General features: G+C 56.0%; 1 protein-coding gene across 1 annotated transcript in view; it reads left to right on the top strand.

The window, feature by feature from the left end:
• LOC144936838 (NFX1-type zinc finger-containing protein 1-like) overlaps positions 1-14,204 on the top strand; it is a 35,090-nt gene extending 20,886 nt beyond the window's left edge. Inside the window, 12 exon segments of the mRNA XM_078864004.1 lie at positions 423-551; positions 1,182-1,327; positions 1,881-2,024; positions 3,341-3,500; positions 4,686-5,173; positions 5,319-5,455; positions 7,010-7,164; positions 7,737-7,882; positions 8,645-8,755; positions 9,660-9,755; positions 10,388-12,637; positions 13,960-14,204. Of these exon segments, the coding sequence (XP_078720130.1) occupies positions 423-551; positions 1,182-1,327; positions 1,881-2,024; positions 3,341-3,500; positions 4,686-5,173; positions 5,319-5,455; positions 7,010-7,164; positions 7,737-7,882; positions 8,645-8,755; positions 9,660-9,755; positions 10,388-12,637; positions 13,960-14,193 (4,196 nt within the window). The 3' untranslated portion in view covers positions 14,194-14,204.
• The last annotated feature ends 5,826 nt before the right edge of the window (positions 14,205-20,030 follow it).

The raw sequence follows: 20,030 nt of genomic DNA, 5'->3' as shown, positions 1-20,030 counted from the left end.
CAAGTGCTGTTAACGAGCACCTATGAAGATCGGCACGGCGCACGAGGGTGGGTGGCCAGAACCACGCCTGACCGCCTTCGTCTCCCTAGTGGCGGTGTTTACACACCGCACCAGGTACTCATTTGAGGCTGAGTCGACCTAGGGGAGGCCCAGGACCAGTTCAGATGATCGTCACTGTTGGTGGCCGTGAGCGGTAATCGAACCCGGGTCGCCGGGTTTATAGCGCAGCGTGCCAATCGCTACACAACCGCTCCCCACACGTACACACACGCACTAGGGTTGCCACCTCTCTGGGCCCGTGCCGAACACGCTGCGCGCTACTTGACCCGAGCCGTGTCTGAAGGCCGATCTCGCCCAACACCAGAGAGCGCCTCTCCATCGTAGTGCCGCCCCCCGCCAAAGCCCTTCCCGACTCTCTGCAGGTAAAACGTACGTGGGGTTGAAGATCGCTCAGCTGCTGCTCCACAACGCACCCGTGTGGCAGAAGGGCCAGCCCAGCCCCGTCCTCGTGGTGTGCTACACGAACCACGCCCTCGACCAGTTCCTGGAAGGTACGCGCCGGTGGACCGAGGAAAGCGCTCGCCCGTGTGGCTTCGTGTGCGCGTGTGTGTGTGCGGCTTGAGACCAGGTACGAAGAGCCTGTTGACAGAAGTTCGTCTGATGCTCGAGGGAGACTGAAATAATGAATACATTTGCAACAGCGGAAATCTTCTCGTGCAATTAAATATTAAACGTCACGAACGTAATTTTGCGACTTCGTTTGGGTTACGACGACTGCGAATGTGACTTTGTGACCAACTGTTGCTCGAGTTGCCCCCTCCGCCTCTCTTCCCAACCTCCGTAAACCATGAAGACGAACGGTGAATTGGGAGTGGCGATGTACCACGGCGGTTAATATTACCAGCGTGTACAGATGTAACACTCGCAGGCTGCGACTCTGAACGAACCGCTTGCCGTAGCCTAGGCGGCCTGTTGCAGCAGCAACAGGTGGCTACTGTACAGCAGCATGCAGGCACGCAGGGCAACACCAGCAGCAGCAATCTGTTTTGTGAAGCCCTGTCTGTCATCACCTCCGATTAGCACGGTTGGCTATGTACAGGTGCAAAAGAAGTTCAACGCACACACGCACACATCACAACCCGTAATCGGGCTCCCTCCGCGCTGTCGGGTTTTCCCTGCAGGCATCGCGCGCTTCGAGAAGGACCTCGTCCGCGTGGGCGGCCGCAGCGCCAGCGACGTGATGAAGAAGTTCTCGCTCAAGGAGCTGCGCAACTCGGCCGACTTCCGCCGGAAAATACCACCGCACCTGCGCACCACCTTCTCCGCGGTACACGTGACAGCACGGTGGCGATGCGGCCACGCGGGGCAACCGCGCGGGCCGTGTCGGTCGGAGGCGGCGGTGGGCTTGGTGGTGACTCATCGTTCAGAGCTGGAGTGGGGGGTGGGGGGTGGGGCCGGATCCTACTCGTGAGATGAGAAAAATAAAACCTTAAGCAAAACTTACCAGCTCATTGTCAAGATTGTTAACTGCACCGCCCTTTCCACGTTTCTCCCCCCCGCTCCCCGATCATGGTGGTGGTGCTAATGGTTGCAGTGTGGTGATAATGCCCGGTGGTGGTGGCGGTGGTGGCGGTGTGTAAACATCGCCACTGGGGAGACAAATTTGGTCAGGCGTGGTGCTGGCCAACCACCTCTTCGTGTGCTGTGCCGGCCTTCATAGTCGCTCACCAACAGCGCTCACGGATGATCGTTGTCTTTGGTGGTGGTGGTGGTCGCAATGTCATTAGCGGCGGTGATGACGCCCGGCCTTGACGCCGGTCACGGGAACGGGCCGTCGAGGGCTGCGACGGCGCTGACGCTCGCCTCGCGCGCTGTTGCAGATCTCCCAGGACATGCGGCGCCTGCGGCAGCGGATCGAGCAGGAGGCGGCTCACCTGCGCGCGGCGCAGCAGGGCGTGCTGCGCGAGCGTGTCCTGCAGCCCTGCATCGCCAGCGACCACCTCGCGCAGCTCATGGCGCGCCCGGTACGCTGCTCGGGGGGTGACGCTTGCAACGTCAGAGTACGGCTCGGTCTTACCTCGTTTTATATTCATAGATCGAACTCGCGGCGGCTCGAGGCGCTTTGCGTAGTTTCACAAAAAGCGGTAAGGAAAGAAGAGTGATTTAGATGCGGTGTAGGGGCCGAGGAACGAGTGACCGAAACAGAGGGGGTCACGTGGGGGTCACGGAAGGGCTCTCAGGGGAGGGGAGGGACGGGGAAGAGTGGAGGGGCGAGGGGGTGGAAGAGGAATGAGATTGGGCAATGGAGAAGAGGTGAGCTTTCATCAGAATCTTAGTTTAGATCTGCCTATGAAGCTCTTGTGTTCAGTAGAGAAGAACGAAAGGAGGTTCAGGAGGGGGGGGGGGGGTGGAGGACTGCTCCATGTAAAGGGGAAGTTGATCCCAGTGGAGGACTGCAAGGAGGGAACCGAAGACGGGATTGGGGTACGGGGAGAAGGAGGGACGGAGAGAGAGAGAGACAGAGAGAGACGAGATTGGGGTCATACGAGAGAGCGGCGAGATGAGGTGGGGGCATCTTGAGACGCTCCGCAAAGACTCGAGAGCCACGCCAGCCCGGGGCAGGTGCCGCTCTCTCCGAGCCAGGCGGCCGGGGTGGTGCTGCTGCTCTCTGGTTTTCTCCCTCCACTTTTATAATCAACGTCACGCTTGTCAAGAGTGTTTGGCTCCCGCTTTACATTTCCACGTGGTGAGCCACTTCGCTGAGCTATCGTTTGTGGGGTGGCCAGGTCGCTTCTGAAAAAATGCTGTATAGCTCGGTGGGCCTTACCTGCTAAAGTAAAAAAAAATTAACCCGTAAAAACAAAGTTTTTCACTATAAATCTTTTATATGCGTGGCGGCTAGAGTCCTCTCGTCCTCTGGCTTGAGATGGCTGCCACCTATGGGTCAGATGATTGCCTGCCACCATTAAGCAATTGGTAATTAAATATAATTATTTTTTTCCTAAAAAGTGTAAAATTTTGGAAAAAAATTTTCACGAAATTAATTGTCACGCACAACGAGTCTGTGTGCAAAATGTCAGCTCGATTGGATCACGGGAAGTGGGTTAAAAAACGACCGAAAGATTTGCACGGTCGTAAGCGCGCAAGCAAGCAAGCAAGTGAACTTAATATAAAGGATTTAAAAACAGTTTAGTTTGGTAAGATAAAAACGAGTTTAGTTTTACGGGTGACCGTCAGAGCCAGGCCGGCCCGGGTTGGCGGCGGGGCAGGGGGGCCGCTCGCCGGCGGTGTCGGCGGCCGCGGCGGCGAGTGACGGCGCTTCGCGGTGTCGCCTTCGCAGCAGGAGAAGGCCGGTGGTCGGCGTGCGCCCGGGCGCCAGTCGTCGCGCATCCTCGAGTGGCTGGGCATCGGCGGCTCCGTGGCAGAGGCGGCGCTGTCCGTGGAGACGCTGCTGGAGGAATCCGACGACGTCATCGAGGAGACCTCCACCGACCCGTCGGGTAAAACTCTTTGTCTTCTTGGTTCTTTCGGTAAAGTCGCCACGTAGAAGGGAAGTAATAAAATAATAAAAATAAAACATAATAAAACAATTCTCACGACGTTTCGGCCACAACGCAAGCAGCTGTCCTCAGGTGAAGACCAGGTCTGTCGAGGCGACAGCGTCTGAATGAAACAGCACACGTGCTTGGAGCATATATATAAGCTGGGTTGGAAGGGGGGAAAAGAGCGCCTTGACAAAAGAATATGCATATCAAGAGGCATTAAATATGCTAAATGCCTCTTGATATGCATATTCTTATTTTATTACTTCCCTTCTACGTGACTTTACCGAAAGAACCAAGAAGATGAATCCCTGCAGTCACGAAAGCTTTAAATCGAAAAATAAAACTCTTTGATTACGACGTTTTTTTTTAAATCAAAATCGGAGCCACTATTTCGACAGGCTGAGTTAAATATATTTTTATTATAGCGCGCACGATGTTTTTTTTTAAACCACTCTCGAAGAGACGGAGGAACCACAGAAAGCAGACACGGGGCGAGCAGGCGCAAACAACTTGCCCAAGATCTGCGGTCCTCGATATATGAAGGTGTCATCGGCCAATCCGTGTTTACACGTGTGGGAGGGACACCGCAGTGTTTATTGCTGCTCTTCATTCTCCCGGCGAGCCAGGGTCTGGCACCCCAACGCCCACGGGAAGGAAGTTTCACGACCTTTGAACGATCCACAAACGGTCGCTGTCTCCGCAGTGCGAGATTACGGGTGCGCATAGCCACCACCTAAGAACTCAAATTTAATGTTGAGTTTTTTTTTTCGTGTCGTCATTGGTGACTGGGTTAGGATTGGGATCTCGCAAGACTTGAGGACCCAGTTTAACCACAGGTGGCTGCCCAGATTTAGAACCCACGATCTCAGTGGTACCAGCTCAGTGCTCCGATCCCCAATTCACCGGCCACGTCTCATCCGACTACCGCGTAAGTTTCGCTCCGCGTTGCTGAGAAATCTCCGAGCGCGTGGCGCGAAACGTCGGACATCATGCCAAACAATACACGGTGAAAGCGGAAAACACATCCGAGAGCTGAACCTCTCATTCTCTTTCCTAAACATTCACACCTGAACTGCTGCCTAATTCTTTAGTTGCATGCCACCATGTTATGTTTGTCTTTTCTCTTTCCCCTCCAATCAGACGATGAAGGCGAGTGGATGGGCAGCGGTCACCTGCTCGCCAGCGAAAAGCACGGAGCGGCAGCGGCAACGGCGGCTGCGGCGGCAGCGGCAGCGACGAAGGCCGATAAACACGGCCGTGGCGGCACCAGAAGGGAGCGGCCGCCTCCCACGGAGCACAGGGAGCGGCCGCACGAGAGGGGCGACCGGCCACCCGGGAGGAGCGACGAGCGCAGGAGGGAAGCCGTCGCCACCGAGGACGGCATCGGCGTGAGCGACGGCAGTGACGAGGGCGACCTGATCCGCGTGTCGGGCGAGGCGGAGCTCATCCAGGACTCGCGGTTGATGGAGGACGACATGGAGGCTGCCAGGGGCCGCGGGGTCGACGGCGAGGCCCAGTGGCTCGCTCAGCTGCAGCGGAACATCATGGCCATGTCCCTGCAGGACGACGAGCAGGGGGCGCAGCAAGCGGAGCAGAAGCACAGGGCCCGGGACGGCGGCGGGTGGCAGGTAAGGCGCAGGTCGAACGCGCGTCTCGCGTTCGTGCCGCTACGATATCACGAAGCCCGAATCCCGGCGTCGCTCGCCGCCGGCGTCGTCGCGTCTCTCCGCTGACGTGCACGGGGGGTTCGGGGGTGGGGGGGTGCGTGCGCAGGTGGTGTGCAACCCCAAGCGCCAGCGGCACGCGGCGCGGAGGGAGCTGCGGAAGACGAGCTGCATGACGCAGGAGGAGGAGGCCAACGTGCACGACATCTGGGCCCTGACGCTGCCGCAGCGCTGGCAGCTCTACAGGTGCGCCCCAGGCAGGGAGCGCGCCGGTGCCCGTCGTCTAGAGGGAGGGGACGTTCAATCAGACCGTCCCGTAATCATTATTTTATTGGGAAGCCACTGGAGCCGTGCACATTTAAATTGAAAACTCATTTCTTTAGAACCGCTTTTTGTGTTTCGTTTGTTGTCCTTCCCCCGCACCTCCGATTAGTACGGTTGGCTACGTACGGTACGAAAGAAATGCAACATACATAGTACATCATCGTCGTCATCGTCGTCATCATCAGCATCAGCCAGCGCCATCTCATTCCACTGGATTTACTTCCCTAAACGTTGTACACATTTTATGGACTCCTTCGGGATGAAATAATGAATTCAATCCCTTAAAACCCAACGTGAATGCCTTTGTTATCGGTAGCTATTATTAACATAACTAATTATCACGTTAAATAGCAACAATACAAATTCAAATAAATTCTTAGCTTTAACCGTGACCATGAATTGTGACAATTAATTAAATCTCGGACATGGAGGCGAATCTTTCTAAGTCTGGTGATTGTGCTGGAACCATGCAGCCCACTGCGATCTGGGCGTTGTTATTGCACCAAGGGAAAAGAGTCTCGGGTTGTTTAAAACTTCGCCTCGAAACATTCTTTCCATGATGAGCGTATATGGACACACGGACATTGTATTTGTCGGGCAAAACAATAGAGAGCTTCCCAGGAAACATGCCAACGTTGGGCCAACGTTGGCATGCAGTGAGAACCGCTGGACCGATGGCGGTCCAACGATGACAAGAACCTTCCACGTTGTCTGGGTTATTGGTGCCCTTCGCAATTTCATCGATGGGAACATGAATGCGATTACATCACAACATTGCGGTGACACGGCCAAGCGGTGGGTGGCGTGTATTGCCGCTCGTTGCAGAGATTTTCTGCCCGAGACCCCAGGAGGTCATTGGGTTCGATCCCGAGCCTGGCGCCCATATAATTGGAGTTGGCGTGTTCTCCCTGTGGTCGCGTGGATTTTTCTCCGGTTTTTCCCACCACGTTTTGAATCGATGTGCGTTTAGAATGTTTGGCTGCTACACGTTTCCACGTGATAAGAAACTTCGTCGAGCTATCATTTGATGCTAGGTCGCTTCCGAAAAAAAGCTACTTAGCTCAGTGGGCTTTACCTGGTCAAATAAAAGTTTATTGAATTCTGAGCGTGTATTAACCTTAAAATTACACACCGTCTCCAACACATTGGACGTTAAAGATCCCGTGTCGCTTTCCGACAAAGAGGAGGTCACGTGTACCGGCGTCATGGTCCAAATTTGCGTACATTTTTTAATTACTCACAAACTACTTAATCGGGAAAAGGCAAAGCAATCATCAACCGCCCCCCTGCCACCCGGCACGACACTTAGCAGGACCCCCCCCCCCCCCTGCTGAAAAAACAGGAGCGTCGAGACTTACCGAGGCTTTCCCAAGTTCACAGACGCCATTGATCGTCGCCAAAACTCCGTCAGACCAAAACGCTCCGCCCCCCGCCCCCCTTGCCCGCCCACGGGGGCTGTGACGCGGCGGCGAGCAGGCGCTGGGTGCAAAAGTACCAGGCGGAGATCCGCTGGCAGATCCAGACCCACGAGAGCGAGTACCAGACGGGCGCCGAGAGGCTCGCGGATGTGCGGGAGGAGGAGGAGCTCGCCATCCTGCGGCAGGCCCGCGTCATCGGCATGACCACCACCGGTACGCGGGCCCCCCCCCCCCCCCCTGCACCGTGAAGCCACGACAACCGCAAGCCCGACGTGAAGGCGCAGCGCTGCCGATTTCATCAACAGCGGATTTTTGTTCGAACGCTTGGGCAGTTGTTTTGTGCACAAAGTCTTTTGTTCTTTCAAAGATAATGTGCTGATCAATGGAGCTGGACAGGCTTTGATGAGTCTGTGTGTGCCAGTGGAGTGGTAGTGCAGTGGGATGATGTGTGGAGTGGTAGTGCAGTGGGATGATGTGTGGAGTGGTAGTGCAGTGTGGTTCACAACGTTGTGCTACGTTCCCAGCAACGTGGGTTCGATCCCCGGTCACGGACACCAAGAGTGGCCAAGTAGTCTCCGAACCCATCCTTGGCTTCCCCTTAGGCGAACTAAAATAATTCCCGGTGCAGTGTGTAAACAACAGCACCGGTGAGACCGGCAGTGGTGCTGACCACAACACAACAACACCTCCTCTTCACGTGCCGATCCAGCCTTTGCTCGGCACACCTTGCTCTAGCCGCCCGTGCGTCTATACAGGCTACCTTTGCCTTTGTGCGCGACCGCCAGGCGCGGCCAAGTACCGGCACACGCTGCAGAAGATCCGGCCTCGCATCGTCATCGTGGAGGAGGCGGCCGAGGTTCTAGAGGCGCACATCGTGACCACGCTGAGCCCCGGCTGCCAGCACCTGATCCTCATCGGAGACCACCAGCAGGTAGCGGCGCATTCACCCGGCCTCGTGGTCATCCTCGCGGCAGCGGCTTTTATCTGACCGTCGAAACAAAGACGGCGGTCACCGCACTGCGCTGCGCTTTCAGATGCGCTTCTGCGGCCGTCCGGAACGCGCTCTTCCTTGACGATATTAGGAAGCCACTGGAGCTATGCACTTTCAAATGGTCATCTAGATTGAAAACTAATTTCTTTAGAACTGCTTTTTTGTGTTTAGTTTGTTGTCCTTCACCCGCACCTCCGATTAGCAGGGTTGGCTACGTACGGTGCGAAAGAAATACGTATATGCGTACAGTCACCGCAGCTTCTGTCGCTATTACCACCAACAGGTCCATCACTAACACCACCGACACCACCTCCATCACCAACACCGTCGACACACCCTCCATCACCAACAGCACCACCACCACTCCACCAGTGCCGCCACCTCCGTCGACCACCAAGAACCACCACTCTTACCATCTTCATCACCGACACCACAAACGCCACCTCCATCGCCAATACCCCCACCGACATCAACTCCATCGCCAACACGACAGCAACCAACAATTACCGTCCACCCACTTCCTGCTTCAAGATCACCATTCCCAGGTGTACAATGGTATGGCTTCTTCTAGAGCCGATCCCACGTGGCGCTCACTGCTCCGGGAACGCATCTTGAAGCGCTAAGCGAGGTCTGCCTGTGATCGCACCCTGCTAAGGTTGCTCCGTTGTCGTTGTCCGGTGGCGTGCGTTGTGACGACCGCAGCTGCGTCCGAGTGCCACGGTGTACGAGCTCGCCACGCACTTCCACCTCGAGGTGTCTCTCTTCGAACGCCTCGTGCGCAACGGCCTGCCCTTCGTGAAGCTGCAGTACCAGGTGACACATCGTCATCATCATCATCATCACAATTATCACGACACACTAATAATTAATCATTCGTGTCTGATTTAGCGCCCCTAAAACCAGGGCATCTCAGGTCCATTTACGTGCGATAAAAAGTAACAGATTTTAAAAAAACTAATCTTAAGAACGGGCACTTCCAAAACCATCATCAGCCATGATCTATCCACTGCTGGGTGAAGATCTTCCCAAGCCGTCACAGTCTTTCGCGGTCTCACGATCCGCCTGGCTGCTGCAAGTGCACCGATTGCATTGCTCCGTCTCAGCGGTGCTCATGCTCACGAGCTTGTTCTGTACCCAAGCAGGGAAGAGCAATGTAGTCACACACACAGACACGTACGTAACGAACACACGAGACGGTGAAAGATGATCTTGCATATGCATGGATTCTGTATCGCTTTACCAACTTGCAAAAGTCCTCGGAGAAGCATTTCATTCAAAATCACAACAAGATGACGTCGCGAATCGACGTCACGGGGAGGCGTCTCAACACGCATTTGCGTGCAACATCGTCACCTTGGCCGATCAGGCTTGTCTATATTGAGCACTTGGTGAATTCATCGGCATCATCAGTCGCGTCATGCTGGGCGTGACCTACAGGGGGTTTCCTGCCTTCGGGAGGGCAGGATGTCGGGGTGGCCACCATTTTCCAAGGGGCCACGAGCAATCGACGATGTCAAAAGTTGCCGTTGACAATCCTTTACTCGATTAATCGACGAATCGTCCCAGCTCTGGTAACACCGCGAGCTGAACATCGCGACTCCGCTCCCTCCCACATCCCACACCCCCTCCCCTCCCTCCCACATTCCACATCCCACACACCCCTCGCCTCCCCTCCCCTCCCTCCCACATCCCACACCCCTCCCCTCCACTCTCACAGCACCGCATGCGGCCGGAGATCGCGCGGCTCCTGGTGCCGCACATCTACACGGAGCTACGGGACCACCCGTCCGTGCTGGAATACGAGGACATCAAGGTGAGTTCTGTCCTTGTGTCACGATTCCTTTCTCCCACCTCTCCCCCCCCCACCCGCAGGTTTAAAACTCGTCTCGGCATTCCAGTGACATTGGCTTTGCCATCCGATTGGCATCAAAGCGGCACTTTTGTGCCCATGCTCAATCGTAAGCTCCGTGTTATAATATCGCTACGTGGGTATTGGAAATTATAGTTGGTAAATTCTACAATTAAGGTGGTGGCGCTAGTGCCCGTTAATGTCGATGACGACGATGATGATGGTGGTGCAATTATGGTCATGATGATAATGATAGTGATGCGGATGATGTACCTGTACTAACGCATGCGCATGCGGTGAGTGGTAGTGTCATGGTCAGCACACTTCGCTACGATCCCGGCAACTTGAGTTCAAAATTCCTGGCTGTGGCCAATTTCGGTGGCAAATATCCGAAGTCAACTCGGCCTTCCATGAGTACCCGGTAAAGCGTGTAATCACCAGCATTGGGGAAACGGGAACATCCGGTCGTGACGCTTGCCATGCCACCCCTTGGTCCGTGCGCCGCTCCAGCCTTGACCGGTGCTCGCTATCAGCGCGCGCGTCCACCGCCCCCCTCACCAAAGGGGGGTAACGCTTCGTCTCTTGCACCCGCGCAGGGCATGGGCACCAACCTGTACTTCGTGGAGCACTCCGAGCTGGAGGAGGAGGTGGCCGACTCGAGGAGCCGCCACAACCGCCACGAGGCGCGCTTCGTGGTGGCGCTGTGCCGCTACCTCATCCTGCAGGGCTACCGCCCGGCGCAGATCACCGTGCTCACCATGTACGCCGGCCAGCTGCTGGCGCTGCGCCGGATGATGCCGCGCGACCCCTTCCAGGGCGTGCGCGTGTGCGTCGTCGACAAGTACCAGGGCGAGGAGAACGACATCGTGCTGCTGTCGCTCGTGCGCAGCAACGCCGAGGGCCGCCCGGGTTTCCTGCGCAACGAGAACCGCGCGTGCGTGGCGCTGTCGCGCGCCAAGCGGGGCCTCTACGTCGTGGGCAACGCCGCGATGCTGGCGGCCACAGTGCCGCTGTGGGCGCGCCTCCTGCGGGCCCTGCGCTCCGAGGGCCGCGCGGGCGAGGGCCTGCTGCTGCGCTGCCAGGCGCACCCGGACCGCGAGGTCGTGGCGGCGCGCGACTCCGACTTCCGGCGCGCGCCCGAGGGCGGCTGCACGCTGCCGTGCGAGTTCCGCCTGCAGTGCGGCCACGTGTGCACGCGCGCCTGCCACCCGTACGACCCCGAGCACGTCGAGTTCCTGTGCCTCAAGCCCTGCCAGAAGGTGCTGTGCGCCCTCGGCCACCGCTGCCCCAAGGCCTGCTGGGAGAAGTGCGGCGAGTGCGAGGTGCCGCTCGAGAAGAAGATCCCGCGCTGCGGCCACGCTCAGCGCGTGCCCTGCCACGTGCCGCCGGAGGAGTTCGCGTGCCAGGTGCCCTGCCGCAAGACGCTGCGCTGCGGCCACCGCTGCCGCCGGGCGTGCGGCGTCGCCTGCGAGAGCAAGTGCAAGGAGACGGTGGAGGCCGAGCTGCCGTGCGCCCACCGCAAGGAGGTGGCGTGCCACGCCGACCCGGCCGCCGTCGCGTGCTACGCGCCGTGCCCCGCCGCGCTCGACTGCGGCCACCCGTGCCGCGGCAGCTGCTGCGAGTGCCACGAGCAGCGCTTCCACAAGGAGTGCGCCCAGCCGTGCCAGCGGGCGCTCGTGTGCGGCCACCGCTGCCGCGAGCCCTGCACGCGCGACTGCCCGCCCTGCGCGCTGCCCTGCGAGAACCGCTGCGTGCACAGCCGGTGCCGGCGCCCGTGCGGGGAGACGTGCGCGCCCTGCGTGGAGCCGTGCGAGTGGCGCTGCCCGCACCGCGTCTGCGGCCGCCTGTGCCACGAGCCGTGCGACCGGGGGCCGTGCGACCGCCCCTGCGAGCTGCCGCTGCGCTGCGGCCACCCCTGCGCGGGCCTCTGCGGCGAGCCGTGCCCCGACAAGTGCCGCGCGTGCGACGGCGCCGAGCTCGCCGAGATCTTCTTCGGCAGCGAGGACGAGCCCTCGGCCCGCTTCGTGCAGCTCGAGGACTGCAAGCACGTGCTCGAGGCGTCCGGCCTGGACCGCTGGATGTCCCAGGACGAGGAAGGCAAGGAGGGCGACGCCACGTCCATCCGGCTCAAGGTCTGCCCCAAGTGCCGCACGCCCATCCGGCGGAACCTGCGCTACGGCAACGTCGTCAAGAAGACGCTGCGCGACATCGAGGAGGTGAAGAGGAGGATGCGCGGCGGCGACAAGTCGGCCACGCGCGGCCAGATCGTCCTCCTGCAGGACAAGTTCCGGAGGAACCACAGCATGATCCTGTACTACTACAAGGAGACCAACAAGCTGCAGGAGATGCTGGACGGCAACGACGCCTCGCCGTCGCGGCTGCACACGCTCGAGAACGTCATCGTCATGTTCCAGAAGGTGACCGAGCTGAAGCTGCAGCTCGAGACGCACAGCGTGGCCGCCGCCGAGCGGAGCCGACGGGTGGACGGGCGGCTCAAGGAGTTCCTCGGGTGGCTCGTGCAGCCGCGCAGCCGCCTGGGCGAGCAGGAGCTGCGGGACCTGCAGACGGAGCTGCTGCGGCTCACGATGCTCGCAGAGCTGTGGTGCCGCTACCAGCGCGTGGCCGCGGCCGGCGCCGGCGGCGGCGGCGGCGGCGTCGTCGCGGGGACCCTGGCGGACGCCCAGGACGCGCTGCGGCTGCTGGAGGCGCGCGGGAGGTTCTCGGCCGAGCGAGAGGCGGCCGTCAAGGCGCTCATGGCCAGGGTGCGCCAGCGGCTACCGCTGTCGGGGCTCGGCGTGTCGGAGGGCGAGCGCGTGGACATCGTCAAGGCCATGGGATTGGCTCAGGTTGGTTCGATCCGCCGTGGGCCGTCCACCGCCAGACGGCCTCCCGAAATCACCGCCGTCGCTCACGATCCTGCGATGTATTCATCCAGCTACGAGCCGCACGCAGATATACATCTTCATTACCCGCCACTCTTTATCATTGCTGACCAGTGGTCGTTGTATGAGAATACTGCGGTGTTGGCGCCAACCTGTAATCCGGCACTGTGGAGGTGAGGGTTGGTGTCTCTCACAAAAGTTGTGAAAGTCCTTTCTCGAGGTGCAGTATACCCCAGCTTGCCAAGAGAAGGCCGCACGAAACCTGTGCACTCATCTCGCTGTTCCATCTGTACGGGATAGGCTGCTGCCCCCTCGCATGCGTAATTGATTACGCCGGCTTCCTACCACACGTATGGACACTCATTGACTGGATGAAAGCATCTTAATATGTGGAGGACTGCAGAGCTTGGGCAATTGTTGACCGCCGTCCCGCTAGCCTGTGGCTTCTCACACCTCTGCGCGCGCGTGTGATGCGTTGCGAGGTGAAATTTGCATGAATAACGCGACGTGAACTGTAAACCAAACGAAACATTGCGAGCGAATATTGTGGACAAACGATTTAAAATGGGGCACGTGTGTCATGCATTCCTATGACCAATTCATCGGCATGCATATCCGATCTTGTCAGATGTCAGAAGCCAAGTCAGTGTGGGGCTGGGAAGTGCTTGGATGGGCGACCACTGTGCCTAAAACAAAAGGTGTTGCAGGCTTCTGTGCAGATATGTTTGTGAGCAGTGCAGCAAAATCCGTTGCTGTACTGTACTATACGCCAACGTCTATGCCCCCCCCCACCTTCACCAACCCACAACACGGTGAAGTGTGCTCGCCAGATGTCCCTCTAGTGGAGGGCCTGGACGAAATTCGGCTCAAGAAAGCCCTCTGTAGAGTGTAACTTGGCCTACTCTTTCACACCGACCAGACGCCTTGACAGAGATTGTGAGCACCAACACTTTATCCCGCCACATGCAGCGTGACCATCGATCAACTGTTGCGTGCCCATTTATACTGCCGGGCGGACGGAGGCGGGGAGGGGAGATTCAGGAAACTTGCGCTACCGTTTCAACCGCCACACCCCGGGGGAGATGGCGAGTCCCGTGTGCGAACCGCTACAACCACTTGCGGCATCCCGGCATTTTCACCTACGGGAACCCCAATGCACCTTAAAAACCACACACACACACGAAAAGAGCTCGCGCGCTCAGCTACCCCGCCGATCGACTAACTACCGAGCGCTCTCTCTCCACTCCCCCCCCCACCCACCCCAACGACACCACCACCACCACCAGGGCCACTGGTTCAAGTGCTCGCGGGGCCACGTGTACGCCATCGGGGAGTGCGGCGGCGCCATGGAGCGAGCGCACTGCCCCGAGTGCGGCGACGTCATCGGCGGCGTCAACCACCTGCTGGAGCGAGGCAACGCCCTCGCCTCCGAGATGGACGGCGCCCGCCACGCCGCCTGGTCCGACACCGCCAACGACATGATGAACTACCGCGACCTGCTGCGCCTGCAGTTCCAGTGATGCACCGGCGGGAGTGGTGGCGGGGTGGGGGGGGGGGAGAGTTCGGGGGGCGGAAGGGAGGGAGAGAAGGACGAGCGGAGAGCGGAGGTCATGAGGTCATGGGGGCGAAGGGCGTAGAAGAGAATTGGGGCGAAAGGATAAGTTGGCCAATGAAGAGATAGTGAAGTATACACCAGCGCCAAGGAGCCGACGCGTGCTAAGACGGGCGCGGCTTATCCGTATCGAGAGCTTTCTCCCCCCAGTGTGACGCCGCACCAAACACTCGTCTTCAGGCCAGGCGGATGCTAGGGGAGGCAGAAGTCATGGGGTTCAGGGCAATGGGCGTAGGGTGTGGGCTCGAGTGGCATAGACACTCCCGCAACGTTTGGTGCTCAGTCTTGGTTCTTAAATGTTATTATCTGTTATTTGTCATTTTTCTACAATGCAAAAAAATAATCCTACACATATGAACTTAATAACAATAAAATACTTGCGAGCGACAATTTAATATGGGGAAGTCACCGATGGCCATGTTTTCATGAACTCAAACGTTATTTCCGTAGGCGGGAGGGAATTTTCATCTTTTCGTTTTTAGATGGTTTATTGGTATAGATTTATTTTTCAGAGTTGTGAGAGCACGGTTAACGTTTATTCATCCGTATTTATTCAGGATGGCGGTGCAACCAGCAGAGATCGACTACGTAGTGGCGCGTGAATTAAGACTTTTACACTGGTGACAAACCAAAAGAAACACAACAAAATAAAATGCGAGAAGCATCAAAGGACCCTTTACATGTCAGTCACAGTGCTGGATTCACCGTTGAGCAGCGGCGACATCGGTGAGTGGTGTTTTTCTCTTGGCAAGACAGACCCCCCCCTGCCCCCCCCCACCCCGTGAGAAATAGTGCAAGTCCATTCCTTTGTGTACAAGATCCACAGGTGCAGCTGCGTTGTGGAGTCTTGCCAATGCTTACGGGGGAGGGGGAGGGGGTGACGATGGATGTTTCCCACTTTCCGTAGGAGGTGGGGAATTTCACTCTCTTGCAGATCGCTGACCTCATGGCCTGTACGAATCCTGGGGTGAGGTCAGGTTGACATTTGACCATATTTCTTAATGCTAACAATGTCTGCAATTTGTTTTCTTTGAACTACATTTACCCCTAATATCCTTTACAAAACAAACCATTTACTTCCAAGTCCTTTGGCTAAATAAAAGGACGTCTTATGTATGCTGTGAGCTGGATCTCATTTAACAAGCACTGATTTTCAACAGGGCCCCAAAGAAAACAAAAGTAAAAACTGGGTCCTCTCATGCACAGCTTTTTAAATTCCTTTGAAATCCTGCCAGGGATCTTTATGATAATCCCGAATGACTTTTTACAGCGCAACTTGCTTCCGGGAACACGCATTTTTTAAATCTAACCGTCGCTATATCACGGCGACGGACACTTAACGCGAAACTGGAGCCGCAAACCCCCTACCTTACGTTGCGTCCTCACCCTCCCCGCCCTCCAACCTCCTGCCCACGACAGCAGTCCTCTTCCTCGCCCGTAAACGACTCCCCCTATCCCCCCTCCAACCCGCTCTCTCCCTCCGCTTCCCACTCTCGCTGCTCACCCCGCCGTTGAAAGGGCAACCCCACATCATTCGCGCACCCAGGGCGTACCCGCCACCTGGGACACTACTGACAGGGTCTGAACACACAGGGACATCACTCACCAGCGCACTGACACGGGCCGGTAAAACGTTTCAACGCTTCGCGGTGCACTTTCGCACGCGTTTATCCAGGGGTGGCCAAACCGCGTGGATCTCATGAAGTTCCGAGTGCAGGTCGGCCAAGTAATTGTCAACTCTTCCGACGTGGCTTAATTTGAAAACGGGAAGAAATCTGCGAAAACGAGGGCGGCGGGGGGGGGGTGTTGAACGACCGCTGAGAAACTCGCTCCTGGCACTGGGGCCAGACATGAATATTCACTGGGGGTGGGGGGGCGCTTCCGCAGATTTCTAAACTCAAATGTCGACAGCGTCCGTCCGACCACCGCGGCCCCCGAATGAGGATTTTTGCCGTGGCGGCTCACAGGGTCATGAATCTGGATTGAAAACTCACTTCTTTTTTTTTGAACTGCTTCTTTGCGTTTAGTTTGTTGTCTTTCTCCCGTACCTCCGATGAGCCACGGTTGGCTACGTGCAAACATACATGCATGCATGTAGTTTGGCCATCCCTGTTATGGTGTTTTTTTGAGCAATATTCACTCGTTTGAAAACTATCCTGCATACTTGCCCTACGTTATCATTTTCATTATTGTTTTAATGATTGCAGGGAAAGTGAAGGAAACGATCATTAAGATAATAATGATAATGAACACATTCACATACAGTGTATGTTCCCCGTCCTCGACACTTTTACCTAAGTCTATCGACGGCTTTGTCATACAGAGGAATCCCTACCCCAGCACAATTATATTATAGGAATGCATATATATTATAAATGGAAACTCAATGGGTGCTTATTAACATAAATGAGAGCTAGAATATGATTATTATTCTTAATCACTGGAGGGGGGCTACTAACGATGCTCACGAAATGTTACACTGGAGAGTGCAGCATTGAACTGCAGGCTCTGAAAACGTTGGCACATTGGCAAGGAAGACACGCGAGCTGTAGAGGCAACGTGAATACACCGTTCACTCCGGATTATAAGACGCACTTCTTTTCCCCTGTATTTGAAAGAAAAAAGCTGGCGAGTGCATCTTATAAACCGGAAGTTGTGTGCGTGTGTGTGACGAGGTTCGTGTAACCTTGTTGACACCGGGCACAGTTTTGGGATGCGACGTGCTTTCCCGGAGCGTCTTACGATCCGCAGAATACGGGAAGGATGATCATTGTGAAGACGATCACGGCGGGTCAAGGCGTTTAAGAGACTGAATTGGTGGTGGATCACAAGCACAAATACAAAAAGTGTCACCATGTTCAACGACATTACCCGATAACATTAAATAAACATAGCGGGAACACGTCTGACTGGATGGTCACCGCAGAGGTGGAGTGATAAAATCTGCCCATGCACAGATGCTCTCTCGATGGCTGGCTGCATCGCAGGACCGCGAGAGATGGCGATAGCTTTGGCACGCATCCATCGAGACGTAGATTTATCGTGGCTTATGGTGACGATAGCAAACCATTGTTTGAAGCAATGGCCCCTTCCTTCGGAACAGAGAGAGCAGAAATATGAACCGAGCTATATTTTAAAATTACTTTACACTGCGGTTCCCCGAAGTTGGCTATCACAGTGTGGAATTGACACGTACGAATGTGGTGACTTTTTTGTTGTTGTTGTTGTACCTTATCTGGCCACGACAACCTAGTTGTGTGAAAGCACAACGCAGCGTTGTTTGATCCTCACCAAATAACGATCTCCGACCGACGCCGTAAAACTTGTCTTTCGGGGGTCAGCGCGAGCGTTCACCGACAATGTCGCAAGCTCAACAACGCCATGTTTCATTTCTCAAGAACGATCCTGATTGTTTTTGCTCGCTAAAATGTGCTTTTGTATTTTCAGAATTGTGGTGGGTGTTTTTTTGAATGCTCCGTGGGCTTAACCAACAACGCCCGATAGGATGATGTAAAAAGTATATAAGTATCTAATTATGCTCTCCGGCAAGTGCGCAACCGATTAGGTCGAACCTGCAGAAGCTCGCACCGAGGTCGGCGGCGTTGGTGCCCCCCCCCCAAAAAAACAACGCCGTCTGCTACCGCGCCCTAAAATCCGGCTCCCCACTTGAAACTTCGATTCATCGTAGAAACCTTCACAGTGCCTCACAGAACCTCAACTCCCAGGACAAGGACCGTCACGGCTTCTCGTCGTTTCTCAGTCCCCGTCCCTCCCGTCATCTGGAATGCCACCCCCCCCCCCCCCCCGATTTACATCCCGTAACGATCAATCGTTTTCTTCGTTCAAAAACCATCTAAAGGCGCGTGTCTTTGGCTCGACAATTAACCACCGAGTCTCCCCGGAACCGCTCCTCAGAATAGCATTTTCGGGTCCGCAACATTGCACGCGTTATAAATTGATTCATTATTATTAAAGGACAAAAAAAAAACCGAGGCGTTACGAATCAGACAAGTGATGCACAAACCACGAGGGAGAGAGAGAGAAAACAAATCGTACGTGAATTCGTGAGCACTTGAGAGCATAATTAAATATCCTGTTGGTCACAGTATGTGGGAGACGTGCGTCTCCCAAGTCAAACCGCAAGGTGTTGTCGTGAACTACTGATCCGCACGCTCTGCACAGGGCAGGGTGTACAGTGGCGTAGCTATCGAGTGTGCAGGCGCTGCAACTGCACCAGGGCCTAACGGCCAAGGAGGCCCAAGTGCAGGGTTTTGCGAAGACGTGAGCTCATTGGACACGAGGATGCCCCCATGCATGTTTATTCCTTGCTCCAGTGCCCATGCCAACACGCTACGCCACTGGCAGCACGTGATTAATGATGGTGGTCGAGCGAGGTGAAATGTATTCGGAGAGCTTTCGTTCGGACGTGGCTTTGAACCTCCAGTCCCTTGGGACCACCGCAAGTACATTTATCCGGCCGTCGTACCAGTCGATGTCGCCCGTGGTTAAGTAGCGCCTGCCCGGCTTCTTGTTGAAAGCAAGAAGATTCGAAAGCACGATTCGGCTGCTCGGAGGCGCTGGCTCGGTCACGTCGGGTCCCATGGTACTGGAGACCGGGGAGGAGGGGAGGAGGGGGGGACCTTTTTCAGAGTCTCGGTGAGATGCGTCTTCGTTTAGAACCTCCGCATGCGGGAACGTACCGAGAGCACATTCCTTCATGCCACACACACACACACCCACCCTTTGTGTTTCTCGTGAAAGTTATATTTAGAGCTATTCCTTAAAATTACGTGCCATTTTAAACAAAATTATACTTCACAAAGTAGAAAAAATATATATATAGAGACAAATTATATGTTTGTGTAGCATTAGTCGCAAACTAAATGCCTCTGATAATTAAGCCATAGAGTTTTTTTGGTGCTTGGTAGAATTCCTTGCGTTCGTCATTTATGGCCAAAATGAGGCCTCAGCGGCAGCTCTCTGGCCGGGTTTACAGTGTCAGCGCAGGGTGGCTCACGGCTTTGCGTTCGCGACGCGAGGACGGAGCGTGGCCCTACCTCTGATCCCCACGCACGTGTCCAACTCATCCCCGGAGTGGTGATGGAGTAATTAAGACTTTTAAAGTGGGGGGAGGGGGTGGGGGGGTACAGGTGGGGATAGGGATGGGGGAGGGATGGGGGCATGGCACAAGACATGGTGCCTGGGCCGGTGACTCCCGAGAAGATAATTTTGAGTTTCACGTGGGCACGTCGGTGTGTGGCGGAGAGAGGGGCGGGGGATCTCATAATTAAGGCTACGATTTTGGCACGGAGGTCACGGGTGGTCACAGACGTTGTGACTACGAACAAAGTCGGAAAAGCGGTGGAAATGGGCTGCAGGAACATTGGATTAGGCGCTTCCTAAATTTCCTTTCAACAATGCCGTACGACGACGAGGGTGCTGCAGCAGCTGCAGTAGCTGGGGGGCAAAGCCTCGACCTTTACTCCCGTCACATTTACACGAATCGTTGTTTTTCCAGCACCACCGCCGTGAATTCCACTAAATATTACGGTGCCAAAATTGTAGCCTTACTCATAATTGAGCAGCTACAGCCCCTGTGAACACAGTCCCATCACCAGCATTCATCTTGGGTGCATGCGTTCGTGCGTGCATGCGTGAGTTTTGATTTAAGTGGATAATTAAATATGGGGGGGGGGGGGAGTCGGGCAATTTGAGATAACATCTGGATGGCTTTGGCATTTTGAA

This window comes from Lampetra fluviatilis, chromosome 17 (genome assembly GCF_964198595.1).
Source record: "Lampetra fluviatilis chromosome 17, kcLamFluv1.1, whole genome shotgun sequence".
Lineage (NCBI taxonomy): Eukaryota > Metazoa > Chordata > Hyperoartia > Petromyzontiformes > Petromyzontidae > Lampetra > Lampetra fluviatilis.
This window is presented reverse-complemented; position numbering and strand designations above follow the sequence as displayed.